General features: G+C 39.5%; 1 protein-coding gene across 1 annotated transcript in view; it reads right to left on the bottom strand.

Annotated features, from left to right (window-relative positions):
• vars1 (valyl-tRNA synthetase 1) overlaps nucleotides 1–16,174 on the bottom strand; it is a 37,591-nt gene extending 21,417 nt beyond the window's left edge. Inside the window, 15 exon segments of the mRNA XM_034221600.1 lie at nucleotides 3,933–4,036; nucleotides 4,186–4,310; nucleotides 4,459–4,638; nucleotides 4,814–4,922; nucleotides 9,351–9,470; nucleotides 9,554–9,635; nucleotides 10,019–10,183; nucleotides 11,974–12,101; nucleotides 13,254–13,354; nucleotides 13,963–14,038; nucleotides 14,188–14,303; nucleotides 14,391–14,652; nucleotides 15,297–15,440; nucleotides 15,820–16,047; nucleotides 16,049–16,174. Coding sequence (XP_034077491.1) covers nucleotides 3,933–4,036; nucleotides 4,186–4,310; nucleotides 4,459–4,638; nucleotides 4,814–4,922; nucleotides 9,351–9,470; nucleotides 9,554–9,635; nucleotides 10,019–10,183; nucleotides 11,974–12,101; nucleotides 13,254–13,354; nucleotides 13,963–14,038; nucleotides 14,188–14,303; nucleotides 14,391–14,652; nucleotides 15,297–15,440; nucleotides 15,820–16,047; nucleotides 16,049–16,174 — 2,066 coding nt within the window.
• Between the last annotated feature and the right edge of the window lie 2,366 nt (nucleotides 16,175–18,540).

Here is an 18,540-nt window from a genome sequence, read left to right as displayed (position 1 = left end):
TGTTGAACCCAAATACCTGTACTTTCTACTTCTTACATGTTGAACACAAATACCTGTACTTTCTACTTCTTACATGGTGAACACAAATACCTGTACTTTCTACTTCTTACATGTTGAACTCAAATACCTGTACCTTCTACTTCTTACATGTTGAACACAAATACCTGAACTTTCTACTTCTTACATGTTGAACCCAAATACCTGTACTTTCTACTTCTCACATGTTGAACCCAAATACCTGTACTTTCTACTTCTTACATGTTGAACACAAATACCTGTACTTTCTACTTCTTACATGTTGAACTCAAATACCTGTACTTTCTACTTCTCACATGTTGAACCCAAATACCTGTACTTTCTACTTCTTACATGTTGAACACAAATACCTGTACTTTCTACTTCTTACATGTTGAACCCAAATACCTGTACTTTCTACTTCTTACATGTTGAACACAAATACCTGTACTTTCTACTTCTTACATGTTGAACCCAAATACCTGTACTTTCTACTTCTTACATGTTGAACACAAATACCTGTACTTTCTACTTCTTACATGTTGAACCCAAATACCTGAACTTTCTACTTCTTACATGTTGAACACAAATACCTGTACTTTCTACTTCTTACATGTTGAACTCAAATACCTGTACTTTCTACTTCTTACATGTTGAACCCAAATACCTGTACTTTCTAGGGATGGGAATTTGAAAGCAAATGTATATTCGAATATTCGACCCCCCAAAAAACGGTTAACCGGTTAACCGAAATGTACATATCCTATTAAAAAAAAATGTCACAACTTTTTTCAGATTTTTTTTTTTTACATTTTTTTTGTACCCAATTTTTTTTTCAACAATTTTTTAGAAATACATGTTCAAATAAGTATAGAAACCAAGTCGAATTTGTCAAATGTATTGAACTGGTGATCACAGTTTGACAGCTATAGGCAGTACTCGAGTTGAGGGGGGATGAGGGGGGATGGCATCCCCCCTGAAATAAAAACGGTCAAAATCATCCCCCTTCTAAAACTGCCATTCCCCCTTTCCATCCCTTATGTAATTTTATCAATGAACGTGGCACTGGTATTACTGCTATTTCAACATTAATTTTGCGCATTTTGAGTAAAATACTGTGGGCGAGGGAGCACGCACACATGCAATGACATTTTTACCAAGTCACTGACGCTATGCTATGCGAGTGCCCTAGAGGGCGCCAGAGCGCCGTGATGCGCCTGTTTGATCGATGCCAGAAGCGCAGGTAACGGTCATCACAATGGCCAAGCAACCAGGAGGACAACGCGATCTGAGGGACTTCATATTTAAAAATACTAAAAATAACATTTCAGGTAAGTCAAGAGTCAGTCATCTTAGTCATTACTCACTACTTTAGTCACCAAAGGTGGAATCTATGGACATAAGCAGCATTAACAACTTAGTTTGGAGTTTTGCTACGTTTTTCTCTCGTGTTAGCTAGCTGGTAAGACTCAAAACTGTTGATGAAATGATACCACCAGCACCAGAAGAGCTGAAACCCCTCCTTCAAGCAGTGAACACTCTGGTCATCTCCACAGCTGAGTGTGAACGTGGGTTTAGTCAGATGAACATTTTAACCACAACTAGAAGCTCCCTAGAGGTAAAAAGCATGTCAGCCTTGCTTTTCATCAAGTGTGTTGGCCCTCCACTGAACAAGTTCAGACCAGAGGTATATGTCAAGACTTGGCTTCAAAGCCATTGCTTAGCTAACAATCGAAAGCAAGAGCCAGAAAAATTTAGACCAAAAAGCATGATTATGTAAATCTTTGGAAACTTCTATGAGATGGGGGAGAGTGGAGTAGGCAGCCATTGACAACATGGGTCCTATTTTGTATTATCTGTATAATCTTTTAATATATTTTCACATGTTGTAAACAATTTCAATTTGCACTTAATGCCCTGTTAAAAAAAGTACCATTGGGAATGTTAACATAAAATATTTGTATTTGAACTGCAATAAAATAATGAAGGATCAATATTTGTCAAAAATGTTTCCTCAAATTGTTCATGAAGTGTTTAATTTACATAATGATTTAATTAATTACGATAAAAATGTAACCCTTTAGATACCAGTTTTGATCGTATACCAGTAACTGCTTTTTTTTTTAAATACACTATAATTCAATATTCTAAAAACTATTTTGACTTTATTATTAGTATAATCAGTTGATCCATCTGAATAATAAATTAGGGACTGTTAACCTACAAGATTTGTACCATAGACTTCCATTATAACCACATTTTTGTATCCCCTCCCCCCCTTTAAATTAAAGTGAAAAAAAGATTTAGCACTAATTGTCCTCTGCATTTGACCCTAAATGTTAGTGGTGCCATGGCAGCCCGGGGACCGACTCTAATTCTGAGGTGCCTTGGTCAAGAGCAATGAAAGGAGTATCTGAACATCCATAACATGCATGTTGTTTTAGGAGTATAATAATTATCTTTATGCTGGTTGGTCTCCCACCCTCGGCGGGCTATCAGCACAAATTATGTCCCCATAAAATCCACCATCCCCCCTGATTTTTTTGTACAACTTGAGTACTGGCTATAGGCCTACAGCTTTCATGTGTGGAGGCGATTCACAATCAGCCCAGCTCTAGAGAAGACCCTCTCAGCTGGAACAGAGGTTGCGGGTATAGCATGTATATATAAGTTTAATTTGGCATAGTCTGACCTCTACACCGCACTCACTAACCTGGTCGAAATATTTCCACACATTACTCCTTTTTGACGCCATGTCTGTTGTGTAGGACTCTTCTTAGAGTGTAAATAATTACCGGACTATGACTGCTAAAATATGTTGAATAGCGGCAAAACTAAATCTCTCCTGTCAAAATGTGCACGCTCATGAACTGTTAGCGCCGGAACCTCGCAACGGCTGCGGAGCTCATTTGCGCCACATTCGGGCCTAAGATGAGGTTTGAGTCTGCGTGATCTGCGTGTAGGGAGGGGCAGCAGCCATATCATTGGCTAGAACTAGCGATCTGATGGATTTGGACATAAACGCGAGTGAAGTATAACCGGACACGAGAGAGAGAGAGATCAGCACCTGCAGCTCTGCCCGCTGTGAGGGGCCGGTGAGCGGAGCAAAACACACCTTTAGACGTCACCTAACACATTTAGCTATGGCACTGTCGTATATATATACATTGAATTATTCAATTTGATAATATGTAATCAACTTAGGCATCACTCCCAAAAAAAAAATGTATACAACATTTTTTTTTAATAAAAATATTCATAACTTATATTCAAATACATGAATAATTATTCGAATACCTGAATAATTTCGAATATTCAAATATTCGATTAATCGTTCCCATCCCTAGTACTTTCTACTTCTCACATTCTCCAAACAGCTGGTTCCTTTAGTCTGAATGTGTGTTTGGTGCGTGATCATTATTCTTTAGAGTCATTGCGTGCCTATTGATTTGAACACGATCCGTGTATCCATCATTTCCTGGTCTTCTCTAAAGAAGAGGGACCAATGGAAACGTTGGCATGTTGCCGTTGTTCAGCATGGAAACATTCATTAGCTAATAATGACATTATTGTTCTATTAATATAAAGGGAGGTCAGGTACTCTTTAAAACAGCTGCTAGTTATGGGTACTTTTTACTGAAGTACATTTCAAAGCCTCTTTACTTTGACTTGAGGAAAGAAGTTTAGTCAGTACTTCTACTTTTACCAGAGTATTTTTAAACACGAGTATCTGTACTTCTACTTGAGTAAAGGATGTGTGTACTTTTGCCATCTATGACCTTGACTTTCTGCCTCATGTTGTTTTTGTATGCATGTTTCTGTGATCTGTATTTTAACTTTTGTTCTTTCTTATGAAGCACTTTGTGAATTTTATTTCTGTGAAAGGTGCTATACTAAATAAACGTATTATTATTTACCTGCACACTGGGACCACCATAGGGTTGTCTTTGATCTCTTTAAAGTGGCCCCTGTCCTTGAGGGCCTGCAGCACGGCCTTCCTGGCCTCAAAACGCTTCATGCCCTGGGGTACAGACAGAATACTTAAAAATGAAAATGCAAGACATGAAACTGCTACACCGAGCAAACTTGTGAGGAAGTCTGACTTTTTAGTGAGACGGTGGTGGAAATGCACACTCTGCAGGGGGAAGGGGCGATAACGAGACACTTTACCAGGAAGGGAGGGGGCACGTTAATGAGCAGGCCGTTCTCATCCAAGATGTTGATGAAGGCCAGATTGTGTCTCTCTCCAACCTCGTAGTCATTATGGTCGTGGGCTGGGGTGATTTTGACAGCACCTGAGCACAGAATGGTGCAGAGGGACAGGAGAGGGAAATACAGGCCATAATGAGGCAAGTGGCATGGCTTAATGACTTGTTATGATCACTTATTCTCAGCACACTGCAGCGCCACAGGCAGATTGGCTCGTCCTGTAACCATGCCTACCTGTTCCAAAGCTCACATCCACAAAATCATCGAAGACGATCGGCATCTTGCGGTCGCAGAAGGGGTGCAGCACCATCTTCCCCTTGAGATGCTGATACCTGGGGTCAGCGGGGTGCACGGATACAGCGCTGTCTCCCAGCATGGTCTCGATACGAGTTGTTGCCACGATCACCTCCTCGTCTAAGCAACAGAGAAAGAAGGAAGGTGTTACACAAGTGGCTCATGTTCTGAACAGCGAATATGAACTGCTACCATCTAATCGGAGATACAGATTTCAGACTTGATCTGACCAATAAAGTATTATCGTATCGTATCAAGGTGTTTGTTCGTTATATTCTCCTCTCCATGTGCTCACCTGTTCCGTCCACTTTGTAGGCGAAAGACACCAACACCCCGAACTCCACTTTCTCTTTGTAGCCGGGCACGGGCAGCAGCGTCCTGCCAGTGAGCTCCTTCTTATCCACCTGAAACCAACCGCAGATTTAATCAAGAGAGCACAGCATGCAGAGCTCTGATCCAACTACCGGCTTATAACAGGGTTAACAAGTAAGGCGGGGTACTCAGGGAAAAAACTGATGTCATTTGCTATGAATTCCAAAATCATACTTCTTTTGTGTACCTTTACTTTCTGACTATAATCACATTGTAGAGGCCTTAAATCCAATGATTTAAGGCAGGGGTTCCCAACCTTTATTCTGCCAAGGACCGGCAGATACATTAAAAGAAAATCGCGGACCGGTTGTCAATTTTAACTGATTTTAATATTTACTCACCACCAGCAGGTAGCAACAGAGGCTAATTGTATGTAACAGCCTGAACAAATACCAGAACAATATGCATCCAAAGCATATTAACAACGTTTAAGAAAGAACCGGTGTCGTTTTTTGGTTTTTCGGAAAAACGGAAAACCAATGTTATTCAGCTTTTAAACCAAAACGGGAAAACAGATAAATCAACGTTTTGGTTTTGTTTGTATGATTTACGGATAATCCAGTGAATGCTGGGAAAACGAGGAGAAGGCGCATTATGAAGGAGATGTCCGGTCGCCTGTGTGTGTGTGTGTGTGTGTGTGTGTGTGTGTGTGTGTGTGTGTGTGTGTGTGTGTGTGTGTGTGTGTGTGTGTGTGTGTGTGTGTGTGTGTGTGTGTGTGTGTGTGTGTGTGTGTGTGTGTGTGTGTGTGTGTGTGTGTGTGTGTGTGACACTGGCATTTGTTTTCAGAAGATATTATGATTGTGTCGTTCGTTCCGGTGCACTCAGACAGCATTTAGCACTACATCGAGATTAAGATTAAACTGACTTCTTTTGGGAATACCCGAATTTCTCGGGCGCACGAGAGGCTGAGCCGCCGAATCCCTCGGAACATCATAAAAGCCATTTTCAACGGCTTTCTGGTGAAAGATTAACTGGGCTACTGGATGAAATAATATGACTGGTATAGGTGCAAACATTTTTATTATGATAAAATATTTTTATATATTTATAATTCTGCAAATATTACGATAAACTCACAGCTATTTCGCGGCCCGGGGGTTGGGAACCCCTGATTTGAGGCAATGAGCTGTAGCTTTGTTCACAACAACTGAGGCACACAATAGCTCTGATGAATAATAACCGGTACAAACGTTGGAAATTGAACAGTCAGAGCATTTATTTTCAAGTAAATGTTGACCATTCAATACAAATCAGCTTTCAATCAGTCTACACAACAGGACACTTAAAACGCAAGAACTAATCGTAAAACTTTTCCTCAGCGTGTACCTGTGTGTGTGAGTGTGTGAGTGTGAGTGTGAGTGTGTGTGTGTGTGTGTGTGTGTGTGTGTGTGTGTGTGTGTGTGTGTGTGTGTGAGTGTGTGTGTGTGTGTGTGTGTGTGAGTGTGTGTGTGTGTGTGTTCAAAAACTGTTTACCCTTCTGGCAGAACCTGAGTATACTAACACTGATTCTCACTTATATACTGAGTGCTAATTAGCTACAGAAAAGCCACAAAAATAAATGTTATTTCCCTTATTTACAGGACTATTATAGGGAGCACAAACGCACAGGCAGACCAGGGATGTGAGGAGAGAGAAGAAGCAGAAATGCAACACATTCCCATTCCTTAGTTACTCAAATGTAACTTCTGGAGCAAAAGAACACGCTAAACTTCTCAAATGCATCAATATTACATTTTGTGTTGGATGAAATATAAGATGCATTTTCAAACTTGAGGGTTAAGAAACGTAAAGTATCTGAACAAAGTAGTGTTAATTTCGTTGACTAAAACTATGACGAAATATGTTCGTCAACGACCTTTTTTTCCATGACGAAAACGAGACGATGACGAGACGGCAGTAAACAATAACTGTAACGAAATCATCATGCAATATCGTTGACGAAAAGTGACGAGACGAAAATGTAGTTCACTAAATAAAAACTATGCCAAAATCTCTCTTTACTTTCGTTGACGAAAAATGAGGAGACGAAATATTATCAAAGATAACGTTACATCTCTGATAGTCAGTTTTTCTCCCAGCAGTTCCATTTCCGGTGCTGCGGCAGGGCAGCAGCTGTGTGTCTGTGCTGCGCGCGGCGGTACATTTGAATTACACCGGGCAGCGGCAAAATATGAACTGTCAGGAAGACTCGGGTCTAACTCATGGTCTAACTAACTTTATTCAACAGAAAATAAAATGGCAACAACAGGGCTTGGGAGCAGTGGTCGCACTCGCGTTAACCGAATACCCCCCGTCAGCGCGAGTGAGTGATAAATTGTGCACTCGACGGATAATAATGGATTATGACGGAAATGTTACGATCCTGTCCGTCAAAATGACTGACAACAAAAAAGTCTAAAGCCACCACTGCTTGGGAGAAAGAAACGATGTGATATTTGGGCCCTTTTTCGCTACAATGAGGCGGAGAAAAAAAGCGAATGCATTGTTTTATCAGAAGGGAAGCAATGTGGCCATAACACAGCTGAGCAGATACACTCTGCAAAGCTGCTTAATCATTCAACCTGTGGTTTTCATCAAATCAGGACAAGATATAATATTATTTATTTATATATGCTAAAATGACAAATGATTGGTTTTGGCTAGACTAGTTTGACTGAAATGTTCTATATAATCTGATGACTAAAAAAGACTCAACAGTTTTCATTGACAAAAAGTAGACTAAAATAATTAGTTTTCTTTGACTAAAATAAGACTAAAATGCTCAGACTTTTAGTCGACTAAATCTTGACTAAATAGAAACAGGATGAAGGTGACTAAATATGACTAAAACTAAAAAGGAAATTTAACACAGGACTAAGACTAAAACTAAATAAAAAAATAGCTGACGAAATTAACACTAGAACAAAGACTCTAAACTCAGACCACTTTCAGCATTCTTCAGTTGTTATTATAATGTGCTTCAGACAAAGTTTTGTAGTGATCTATAACAACTGTTGTTTCTTACCCAACTATAAAAATAAGTGTATGGTTGCTCAAAAAAAGTCTAAACAAATGCTCCCACCGTCAAACCCTAAGATTCAAACATAATAAGAAAATAATAGGAACAAGTAGACCGACATATGTTTGTGATTTGACTGTAAGTGACATTGGTTGCAGTCGAATAGTCCATTTAGCTTAGGAACCTTCCTAACCGAGTGAAATGACCCGGAAGTCCCTCAGTGGCAGCCATGATAAGTGACGTTCCAATTCTCTAGATGAAAGGAAAGGAGGTTTCAAACTTCCTTTATAACCTCCTTTAGCTTAGGAACCACTGGACCTCCCTCACCGAAAGGAGAGGAGAAAATGCTGCCCCACAATAATATATTTTATTTCTATAGCGCTTTTCTTGAACCCAAAGACGCTTAAACCCAAAGACGCTTACAATGCCTTGCAGCCGCAGCATTTGCCGCAACAACATTCGGCCGTTCACGGAAACAACCGATTATGACCTAGAAATGATATCATGAACGTTACAGTGCTTATTAAGCTTTTTAAAACGTATGTGGTAAGTTTCCAAAGTGCTTTGTTTTGAACGTTCATCAGTATTAAAATCAAAAAGAGAAATATGAACGTTAGTTTTTACTGAAATGATCAAATAAAGTCAACATCTCACAGTCTTTACTGAGCTGTGGGGTTTGTTCAACTTTTAAAAGATGTTTGAATGGTGATATACACAGTGATAGATGTTAAGGACTAACGTTTATAATAAATACAGTATTGATTTTAAGATATTTTCATAGTTCATACAATCATACGTATTGGGATCATTTGTATTAATGTGGACCGGAGGGAGAGGGTGACGAGCATAAGTTTCAGTTTCCTTTTTTATTTCAATTCCAACTTTGGTCCTGAAGAATATGTTTCTCTGTTGTCCACGTTCATAAGCATAAAGCAACAGCATCAGAGCACGGTGCAGAGTCTCTAGATGAGTTTACAGTAGTCCCTCGTTCTTATTAAACATCCATGTTGTAGTCCTCTGTATAGAAAACTGTAGTTTCCATGGTTACCCACAGCAGCAGACGCACATTCATGACGTCCGCTGGCGCATCATAAACACGTCGGATAGTGAAAGTGCAGTCGGATTCTCTAAAGTACCGCAGTCTCTTCTCCTAAGTCCTTTTGAATTCTCCTATCCACTATCCCTTAACCCCGTGACGTTTCACTCAGAGGTCAAGGAATAGACGATAGGGTTAGACGTTAGGGATGGGAATTTGAAAGCAAATGTATATTCGAATATTCGACCCCCCCAAAAAACGGTTAACCGAAATGTACATATCCTATAAAAAAAATACATGTTCAAATAAGTATAGAAACCAAGTCAAGATTAATCGTTCCCATCCCTATTAGACGTTAGGAGCTGATTTTTGGACTATTCGACCGCAACCCTACATTTGTATCTCTCTAATAAAAAGCAGACTTGCCTCTATGTCGGAGATGGCAGAGTTCAGCGTGCAGGACCAGTTGACCAGCCTCTTGCTCCGGTAGATCACTCCCTCATCGTGCATGCGGATGAAGGCCTCTTGGACAGCATACGAGAGTTTCTGGAGAGTGAAGCGGATACGGTCATGAGAAAGAGGAAATTAGGATATTCTTCAAATGAGTTCAGGGATTTCAGAGGACCTACAGGGTCCATGGTGAAGCAGGCTCTGTCCCAGTCCAGAGAGGAGCCCAGCTTCTTCAGCTGGTGGTAGATACGGTCTCCCTTCCTGAAAACGGCAAAAGGGCTAGGTTATCAATGTGTCTTTATTCCAGTATTATTCTGTAATATATTTTGTATTGACATTTGGCAGAAAACAATTACAGTGTTTTTTCAAGACTTAGTAATTGTACATCTTGAGTTTGTCTGTCCGAAATGCCTTACAGTAAAAAGTACGAACAATACGAACATTAGGGAGTGATTAGGACTTCACAGTAAAATCATAGGTTTGTAAAAATTAAATCTGGCCTATGAGGTTTTACGAAATCAGTCCACTTCCTCCATCGTGACACAAATAGTTCCAGTTTGTGATTGACAGATGATGTTTATTCCAGTATTATTCAAAGCTGATATCGCTCATATGTGCTCCTTTCTTCTACTCCTTCCACTCACTCGTTCTTCCACTTCCAGACTTCCTGGATGAAGTTGTCTCTGCCCAGATCGTGCCGGCTCTGGCCCTTTTCTCTCATCAGCTTCTTCTCCACCACCACCTGGGTGGCGATGCCGGCGTGATCACAGCCCGGGTTCCACAGGGTGGTCTCCCCCCGCATCCTGTGCCTGGAAACAGAGAGGAAAACACGCCAATGTAATCAGAATCAGAGACAGGTTTATTACCAGGTACACGTACGAGGAATTTAACTTGATGTCACGGTGCATACATAAAAGTAAAACAAAAATACAGAGAGAGAACTATTTTACAACAACTATAATAACATTAAAATATAGCAGTATTTACATAGAAATAGAATGGAGGAGCTCTTCAAATCAAATCAAATCAAAATGTATTATAGCCCCACAAGAAATGCCTCAAAGGGCTGTACAAAGCAAGGACAAAAACAAAATACAAACGTCATAGCATAACAATTATGAAAACATTATATATCAACACAAGTATTGCCATGTGATAAAAGCATGTGACTGAAGTGATGGATATGTTGAATGGAAACTAGGTGGTGGAAATTAGTTTACAAGGAAGACAGATGCGAAGAAAGAGATGGATGTACTGTATGTAAACACGATGTATGTAAACACGATGTATGTAAACACGATGTACTGTATGTAAACACGATGTCCTGTATGTAAACACGATGTATGTAAACACGATGTATGTAAACACGATGTATGTAAACACGATGTACTGTATGTAAACACGATGTCCTGTATGTAAACACGATGTATGTAAACACGATGTATGTAAACACGATGTCCTGTATGTAAACACGATGTATGTAAACATGATGTACGTAACACGATGTACTGTATGTAAACACGATGTACTGTATGTAAACACGATGTATGTAAACACGATGTACGTAACACGATGTACTGTATGTAAACACGATGTATGTAAACACGATGTACTGTATGTAAACACGATGTATGTAAACACGATGTCCTGTATGTAAACACGATGTATGTAAACACGATGTACTGTATGTAAACACGATGTATGTAAACACGATGTCCTGTATGTAAACACGATGTCCTGTATGTAAACACGATGTCCTGTATGTAAACACGATGTCCTGTATGTAAACACGATGTACTGTATGTAAACACGATGTATGTAAACATGATGTCCTGTATGTAAACACGATGTATGTAAACACGATGTCCTGTATGTAAACACGATGTATGTAAACACGATGTCCTGTATGTAAACACGATGTATGTAAACACGATGTATGTAATCACGATGTATGTAAACACGATGTATGTAAACACGATGTCCTGTATGTAAACACGATGTATGTAAACACGATGTACTGTATGTAAACACGATGTATGTAAACACGATGTACTGTATGTAAACACGATGTACTGTATGTAAACACGATGTACTGTATGTAAACACGATGTATGTAAACACGATGTACTGTATGTAAACACGATGTACTGTATGTAAACACGATGTACTGTATGTAAACACGATGTATGTAAACACGATGTACTGTATGTAAACACGATGTATGTAAACACGATGTACTGTATGTAAACACGATGTACTGTATGTAAACACGATGTATGTAAACACGATGTACTGTATGTAAACACGATGTACTGTATGTAAACACGATGTACTGTATGTAAACACGATGTATGTAAACACGATGTACTGTATGTAAACACGATGTATGTAAACACGATGTATGTAAACACGATATATGTAAACACGATGTAAACACTGAATTAACGCACTAAGACAAAACAGAGCGCACCAAAACACCGACGCAGCCATCTTGCAAACTTCAGAAGTCACACATGAGAAATCCCATGAAGCAACAAAAGCCTCACTGAACATCTGACTCTGTGTTTCAGGCTGTTTAAAAAAGTCCAAGGGTAGTTACCATCTGGTCAGAGAATCCTGAATGGCGTTGGTGAGAGCGTGACCCAGGTGGAGGGATCCGGTCACATTAGGGGGAGGGATGCACATCATGAAGACACCGCGAGGGTTAGCATCGCTGATACTCTTCCTCTGCAGAACGTAGAGAGGGCATGTTATATCAGACAGAGATGGTTTTATATAGCACCTTTCAGGCTTGACGCAGCCCAAAGTGCTTTACAGAGTATGACAAAAAATCACAATAACAAATGAGGAACATCATTAAAATATGTAAAAACAATAAAACATTAAAACATGAACAGTGATACTACTAAAAATGATAATGGTTGCTGTTCTAAGATCAAATGGGATGTACTCTAGGTACTTTTAAAAGTGAAACATTGGAGGATCTAAGTGTCCTTGCAGGTTGATCAAATGAGAGACAATCACTTAAGGTTATGTAGAGCCTTGTAAATCATTAAAAATCACTTTCAAATCAAGTGATAAACTAGATTTAATATCATAATTGTATCCTGTTTTGACATTTGTGTGAAATTGCCTTTAAAATCATGTGAATATTTGAGTTACGGCTGAAACATGTTATGTGTGGTCACAGTAGGGCTGTCCCGAATACCATTTTTCAGGCTCCGGATATTCGGTAGTAATCAGCAGCGAATATTCGGCCCGCGGGGGGGTCGTCGTAATCAGCAGCAAACCGCTTCAACACGTGTATTTTGGTGTATTCACGGCATTCATTTTGTTATTCTACGGTATTGTTGTTTTATAGTTATTAACCCAATTTGTGTTCTTTGAAATTGAAAAGGATATCGCATTGTGTGTGTTACTTTAGTTGCAGTTGTATGTCTTAAGTGTAATTTGGCTTGGCTTCCTATTTATGGACATGCTTTTATTTTGAAGGAGAGGTAGCGCTGTTGACAGGAAGTTGTTGTTGCTTTGGAAACAACGTGACGGAGATTAACAGAGAAAAGTAATATCTACATATAAAGACGGAGAAAGTAAACGATAATGTTTATGGTTAAGTGTTAGCATTTCAATTTGAAGAAAAAAATGGGAAAAAACAAACAAAACGAATATCCGAATAACGAAATTGAAACCCGAATAGTACTCCAACGAACGAATATTCGAATATTCGGGTACAGCCCTAGGTCACAGTGACCCTGACCTTTAGTCAGCAAATTCTAAATCAGTTCAAAGTGGTGCACAACCCAAAATCAACAGATGTCGCAGGCGTAGAGGCATACAAATATTTGTGTGAACATATTGTGACGGGGAGGACTTCCTTACCCCGTACTCAGGCTTGAAGAATCCCTGCTTCTCCCACCACGGATACCAGGCCGCCTCCACATACTGAGGACTGTAGGAGTCAGGGAGCGGGCTTATCACATCTGAAAGTTAGAAAAAGGGTTGATATGATCTGAATCTAATCATAATGAAAAACAGAAGATCCTTGCATTATTAAGGGTATCCATGGAGGCCAGTTTCTTACATGATACAATACCCCTCACCACCACTAAGGGGCAAAATAAACCTGCTGGTATTTTTTCTTCAACTTGTATCTTATAATAGCCATAGTAATTGTTAATTTGCACTGTTTTTGATTTTCAATTACTTTTTTAGTTACCTTCAATTTGTTATACTTTCATTAGAACATACTCTTGTGTCGTGACGCGTCTCTGTAGGAGTTCTTGTGGCTAGACTATCACTTAACTCTCATAGTTTGTGTTTTATTCTTTATTACCTCTGCCAAAGATGGTAATAAGTTTGTCTGTCTGCAGGAATACAGGAAAGACTACTGGCCCGATTTTCATGAAAATTGGTGGAAGGATGTAAAATGGGCAAAGGAAGAACCCACAATATGTTGGAGCTGATCTGATTCACGGGACAGAGAAACTAAATATATCCGCAGCAAATCTATCTTTCTGTATCTGGTGACGTCACAAGCACACCTTCCGTTACAAGAAAGGAAACGCATGCGCCAAGAGTGATTAATCACCTTTTTTCTCCCCGGGGGCCGTGGGGACGCTGTATGAGATCACTCCCAACTCCTTCTTCTCCGGTTTGGCCTTTTTCTGAAAGACAAAAAACCACAAAAATATGATCAAATGATCTTTGACTAACTCAAAACATTAGTAACTAAGCTATGTCGTTGCTATAGACCATATTTATGTTTTTACTTATCTTACAATAAGTTCAAATTCTAAAAGTGAACTATCCATACCTCTGTCTGTGGCAGAGTCTTTTTCTTTTCCTCCATGTCTTTCTTCTGCTGGAACTTCTCCAGCTTTTCTCTCTTCTTAGCGTCCTTCTTCAGCTGGGCCTCTGTCTTTGGTGGGCCTGAAGGAGGAAACATGACAACATCAGAATACTGTTCACACACACAAAAAAGAAATATTTGTGAACGGTGGCAGAGGACTTCCTCACCGTTAGCTTCAGCTTCAGCGGATTCAACAGCAGGACTGGCAGGAGCAGCTTTAGGACTCGCGGCAGCTTTAGGACTCGCGGCAGCTTTAGGACTCGCAGCAGCTTTAGGATTCACAGCAGCATTTGGTTTGGGTGTAACCGGCACCATCTTCTCACAGAGAGTGATCGCCCCCAACACCTTCAGGAACTGAGGCTGATTCGTGCAGGTTGTGAACCACCTGGTAACATTGGTCAATACTTTCCTGTCTGATGGCTCCAACACCTTAAGGACAAAAATAGTATCATACTATGGTTAACTGATAAATACACTTTAGTATCTGCAGCCTTGTTGACTTCGAACTGTGAGTGTGTGTGAGTGTTATACTGTCAGTTAAGGACCACACATTCAGTTTGAAAGACATTTTCCACAAAAGAAACTGCATTCAGATTAGAGAAATAATCTTCATGTTTTCAAGCACATTGTACCGGCACGGAGAGGGAGCGGCTGTTCAACTCTGCGTCTCATATAAACACACTGACATGTATCAAGGATACATCAAGGAGTAGTTAGAACAGTTATGGGTCGTTTTTGGATGGGTGGTTTTTAATTGTTTAGTATGATTGAATGTGTGCTCATTAAAAGATAGAGTAATAAAGGGGTGAATGACTATATTACAGATATGTCTTTGTTTCCCTGGCAAACAAGGGTGATAAATAACATGAGAACTAATTAATTAAACAAAAGCCACAAAACGATGGCACCTGCTATCAGCCACATTGTAAATTAAAACAGTACAGGCCCACAATTTCATAATCTGTGCACCCCTAATTTAAAAATACAGCTGGCAAACATGGGTGAGAGTTCTTTCTACAGAGTCATTTGTTCTACAGAAAAAAACTGAGATAAGTGATGCACATCATACATACATATTTGAAAGGCAGGAGAACAGCTGTAGCTACAGCCATATCAGCCAGGGTGATGCTCTCCCCCACCAGGAAGGTTCTGGGCTCCAGTGCCTTATCGAGAACCTTTAGTACACGCATCATCTCTGCACGGGAACTCTGCTGGAGCTGAGACACACAATCACTTATTTGAGAATAGATCACATGAATAAAACACACAAATGTCCACCAAAAAATGTGGCTGCACCTCATAAGACTATTAAACACCTGAACCTATTAAACAACATCCATAAACATTCATCTGATTGCATTTAGCTAATTATGTATCTAATATATCATTCCATATAGACTCTTCTTGCAATATTTCTATTTTATTTGTATTTACTTGCACATCTCCAAACATTTTCTTGCACTGTTTTATTTGTTCTATGTCCTATATATATTCATGTTGCACTTCTGGAGGAGCCTGTGTCCTAAGTTGTCATTGCCATATCTACACTGTAGCTAATGTGCTAATGACAATAAAGCCTTGAAACTTGAAACATACCTTCTTATCCACTCCTGTCATCCCCATCAGAGGGAAGACCACAGCACAGGACACCGGGGTGAGTTCATTGTCTGCAAAGCTGAGCCACTGCCACACCTGGCTCTGCTGTTTTGTATCCGCACCAGCCCTCTTCCCCTGATTGGCCAGGTACCAGGACACAGCAGGGGCCCCGCTGAGGACAGATTCACTTCCCCCAGCGCCCAGCACCAGGGTGGGTCTGGAGGCAGGGCATCAGGGACGCAGGAGGTCCCTCTGTGAGGGTCCGGGGGCGGGAGGACGGACAAAACTCTGCAGCGATGAGAGTCAGGAGGCTCCTGAAGTCATCAGGGTGAGGGGACACGTAGAGAGTGGCCATCTCTGGTGAAAACACAGGCAGTATGTACATTACTTATGTGCAATATATTCAGCTAATATTATTATAACTACTGGCTGCTACTCCTAGTTAGTCCATCCATTACTGCAACAGGAATCTGTATGCAACTGTGTGCAATAATACACCACACTGAAATCTACAGTGCTACACTTATTTGATTTTATAAATACTGCTCTACTTGAATGTGTACTTCTGTAAAACTACTATGTGCATGCCTTTACATATAACAGTTCTCTATTTCTTCGTCTCTATACTTTGCTGTAACAATGTAAGTGTCTCCTTTGTTGGACAAATAAAGGAATTATGATTCTTATTCTGATTATGAACTGGTTTGACTTTGTGCTTATTTCTTTTTGCAAAACAAATATGTCCGAAATGCAATCAAACACATTGTGCCTGAAGATGGTGGAGTGGGGTGTGTTAGCCTATAAAACCAGTTAAACAGTTTGGCATCTATTAAGGAAACCAGAGATGTGAAATGTGTCAACAAACTGGTTAAGGTGTCTAAAAAAACACATCATATACTCATATTTTAGCATTTCAAAGTGTCAGGGTGCGGTTGAATCAGCTAGTTAACAATATGTTTCACTTTCTTTAAAGCCCACCTCTGCCACCTGTCAAAGGATGACGAAAAGTCATGCAATACAGGCTAGTTAGCTTTAGCTCCTCAGACAAACTGAAACTCGAGTTATTGTGAGTGCATGCTGAGTTTTAGGCTTGTTTGCCTCACGTAGCGGTTATTTAAAAGTCACTCTTAAGTTAGTGTTTGATAAACCCGGGGCTTTTTATTGAATGCGTCTGTAAGAAGTTAATCCTACCTTTGAATGAAACAGAAAGAGACGTCAGCTTAAGTTAGCATCCAGAGCAGAGCCACATGAGTCCTCTCTCTGCTGTCTGATGCAACCAAACACTTCCGGGTTCCGGCCGCTTCGGCCGCAAACCGGAAAACCATACAATTATTTATTTTTTAACAATAATAATAATAACAGAGGTGGGAGAAGTACTCAGCTCTTGTACTTGAGTAAAAGTAGAAGTACAAGAGTGTAGTAATACTCTGTTACCAGTAAAAGTCCTGCATTAAAAATGTTACTCAAGTAGAAGTGCAAAAGTATAAGCATAAAAATCTACTTAAAGTATCAAAAGTAGTCATTGTGCAGATTGGTCCATTTCAGAATAATATATGATATGTTTTATCATTGATCATTAAAGTGTTATCAAAGCTGGTAAAGATGCAGCTAGTTTTAACGACGTTGGATACTGCAGGGTAGCTTGTGAATTTACTCCAGGTGGAACTAAAGTCAGTTGAGTTTTAATCCAAACCTGTAAAGTAACTGAAGGTATTAAATACATGTAGTGGAGCAAAAGTGTACAGTTGACCTGGGTCATTCCTAGCATTCGGTGCCATTTAGGTCCCCAACACATTATATCATATATTTTGTATTTAAAAGGTCTAATGGTTATTTTTTAAAAGCTTGGTTTTAAATGTTTATACCCTCTACCATAAAACAACAATGTTATTTAGCCAGGATATTCAAAATTCTAAATAATTACTCTGATTTTAGCACAAGTAGGCCAAATTGCTGTGTCCCCAATCATGTTTGCTCAACTTCTGTTACAGATATACACAAATAAATCAAAGAAATACAAACAAATTCTACATTTTTGTCAGTGTTGTATGACCCTTTTGCTAATATTCCTCGCCAAATTGAAATTGTTGTTATTAATTCATTTATATTGAAATTAAAGTGTGTGTCCCGTTTGAATGTCCCCCCTGTTACTCTGATTTGAATCCCTCTGGACACGCCCCTTTACTATTCTACTATTTGTATGACTCAAGAAGAAGGATACATTTTGAGTGGGAAATCATCTTCAAGAAGCAGAGTGAATGCGTTCTTCCTTCCACGTTTTTCTAATGTTTTTAAGAACTTAACTGTTGCAGTAAAGCATAAAATGTCCACCCTGTTATGCTCATTTTTAGTGGAACTGATCATTTGTTTTACATTTAGAAAATATGGTGAATATATCTATCAAATATATGTTTCTGTTGTCACCAAGTGCTAGCTTGATTATCATCACACATGTAGCAATAGCCAAGTTTAGCATAAAATGTCCACCCTGTTACTATTTTGCACAGTAACAGGGTGCACACACAGTAACTGGGGATGGTAAAAAAAGAAAATAATTTTAAGCATAATATCCTGAGTTTGACCAAAATATTTTTCTTATACTTTAACAAGCCATCATTCAGATTACATTTTTAAAAAACATGGGAAATTATGTTTTTTATTTTTTTAATACCCTAGCTGAAATGGCACCGAATGCTAGGAATGCTAGCTACATTGTCGTGG

This window comes from Gymnodraco acuticeps, unplaced genomic scaffold (assembly GCF_902827175.1).
Source record: "Gymnodraco acuticeps unplaced genomic scaffold, fGymAcu1.1, whole genome shotgun sequence".
Taxonomy (NCBI): Eukaryota; Metazoa; Chordata; class Actinopteri; order Perciformes; family Bathydraconidae; genus Gymnodraco; species Gymnodraco acuticeps.
This window is presented reverse-complemented; position numbering and strand designations above follow the sequence as displayed.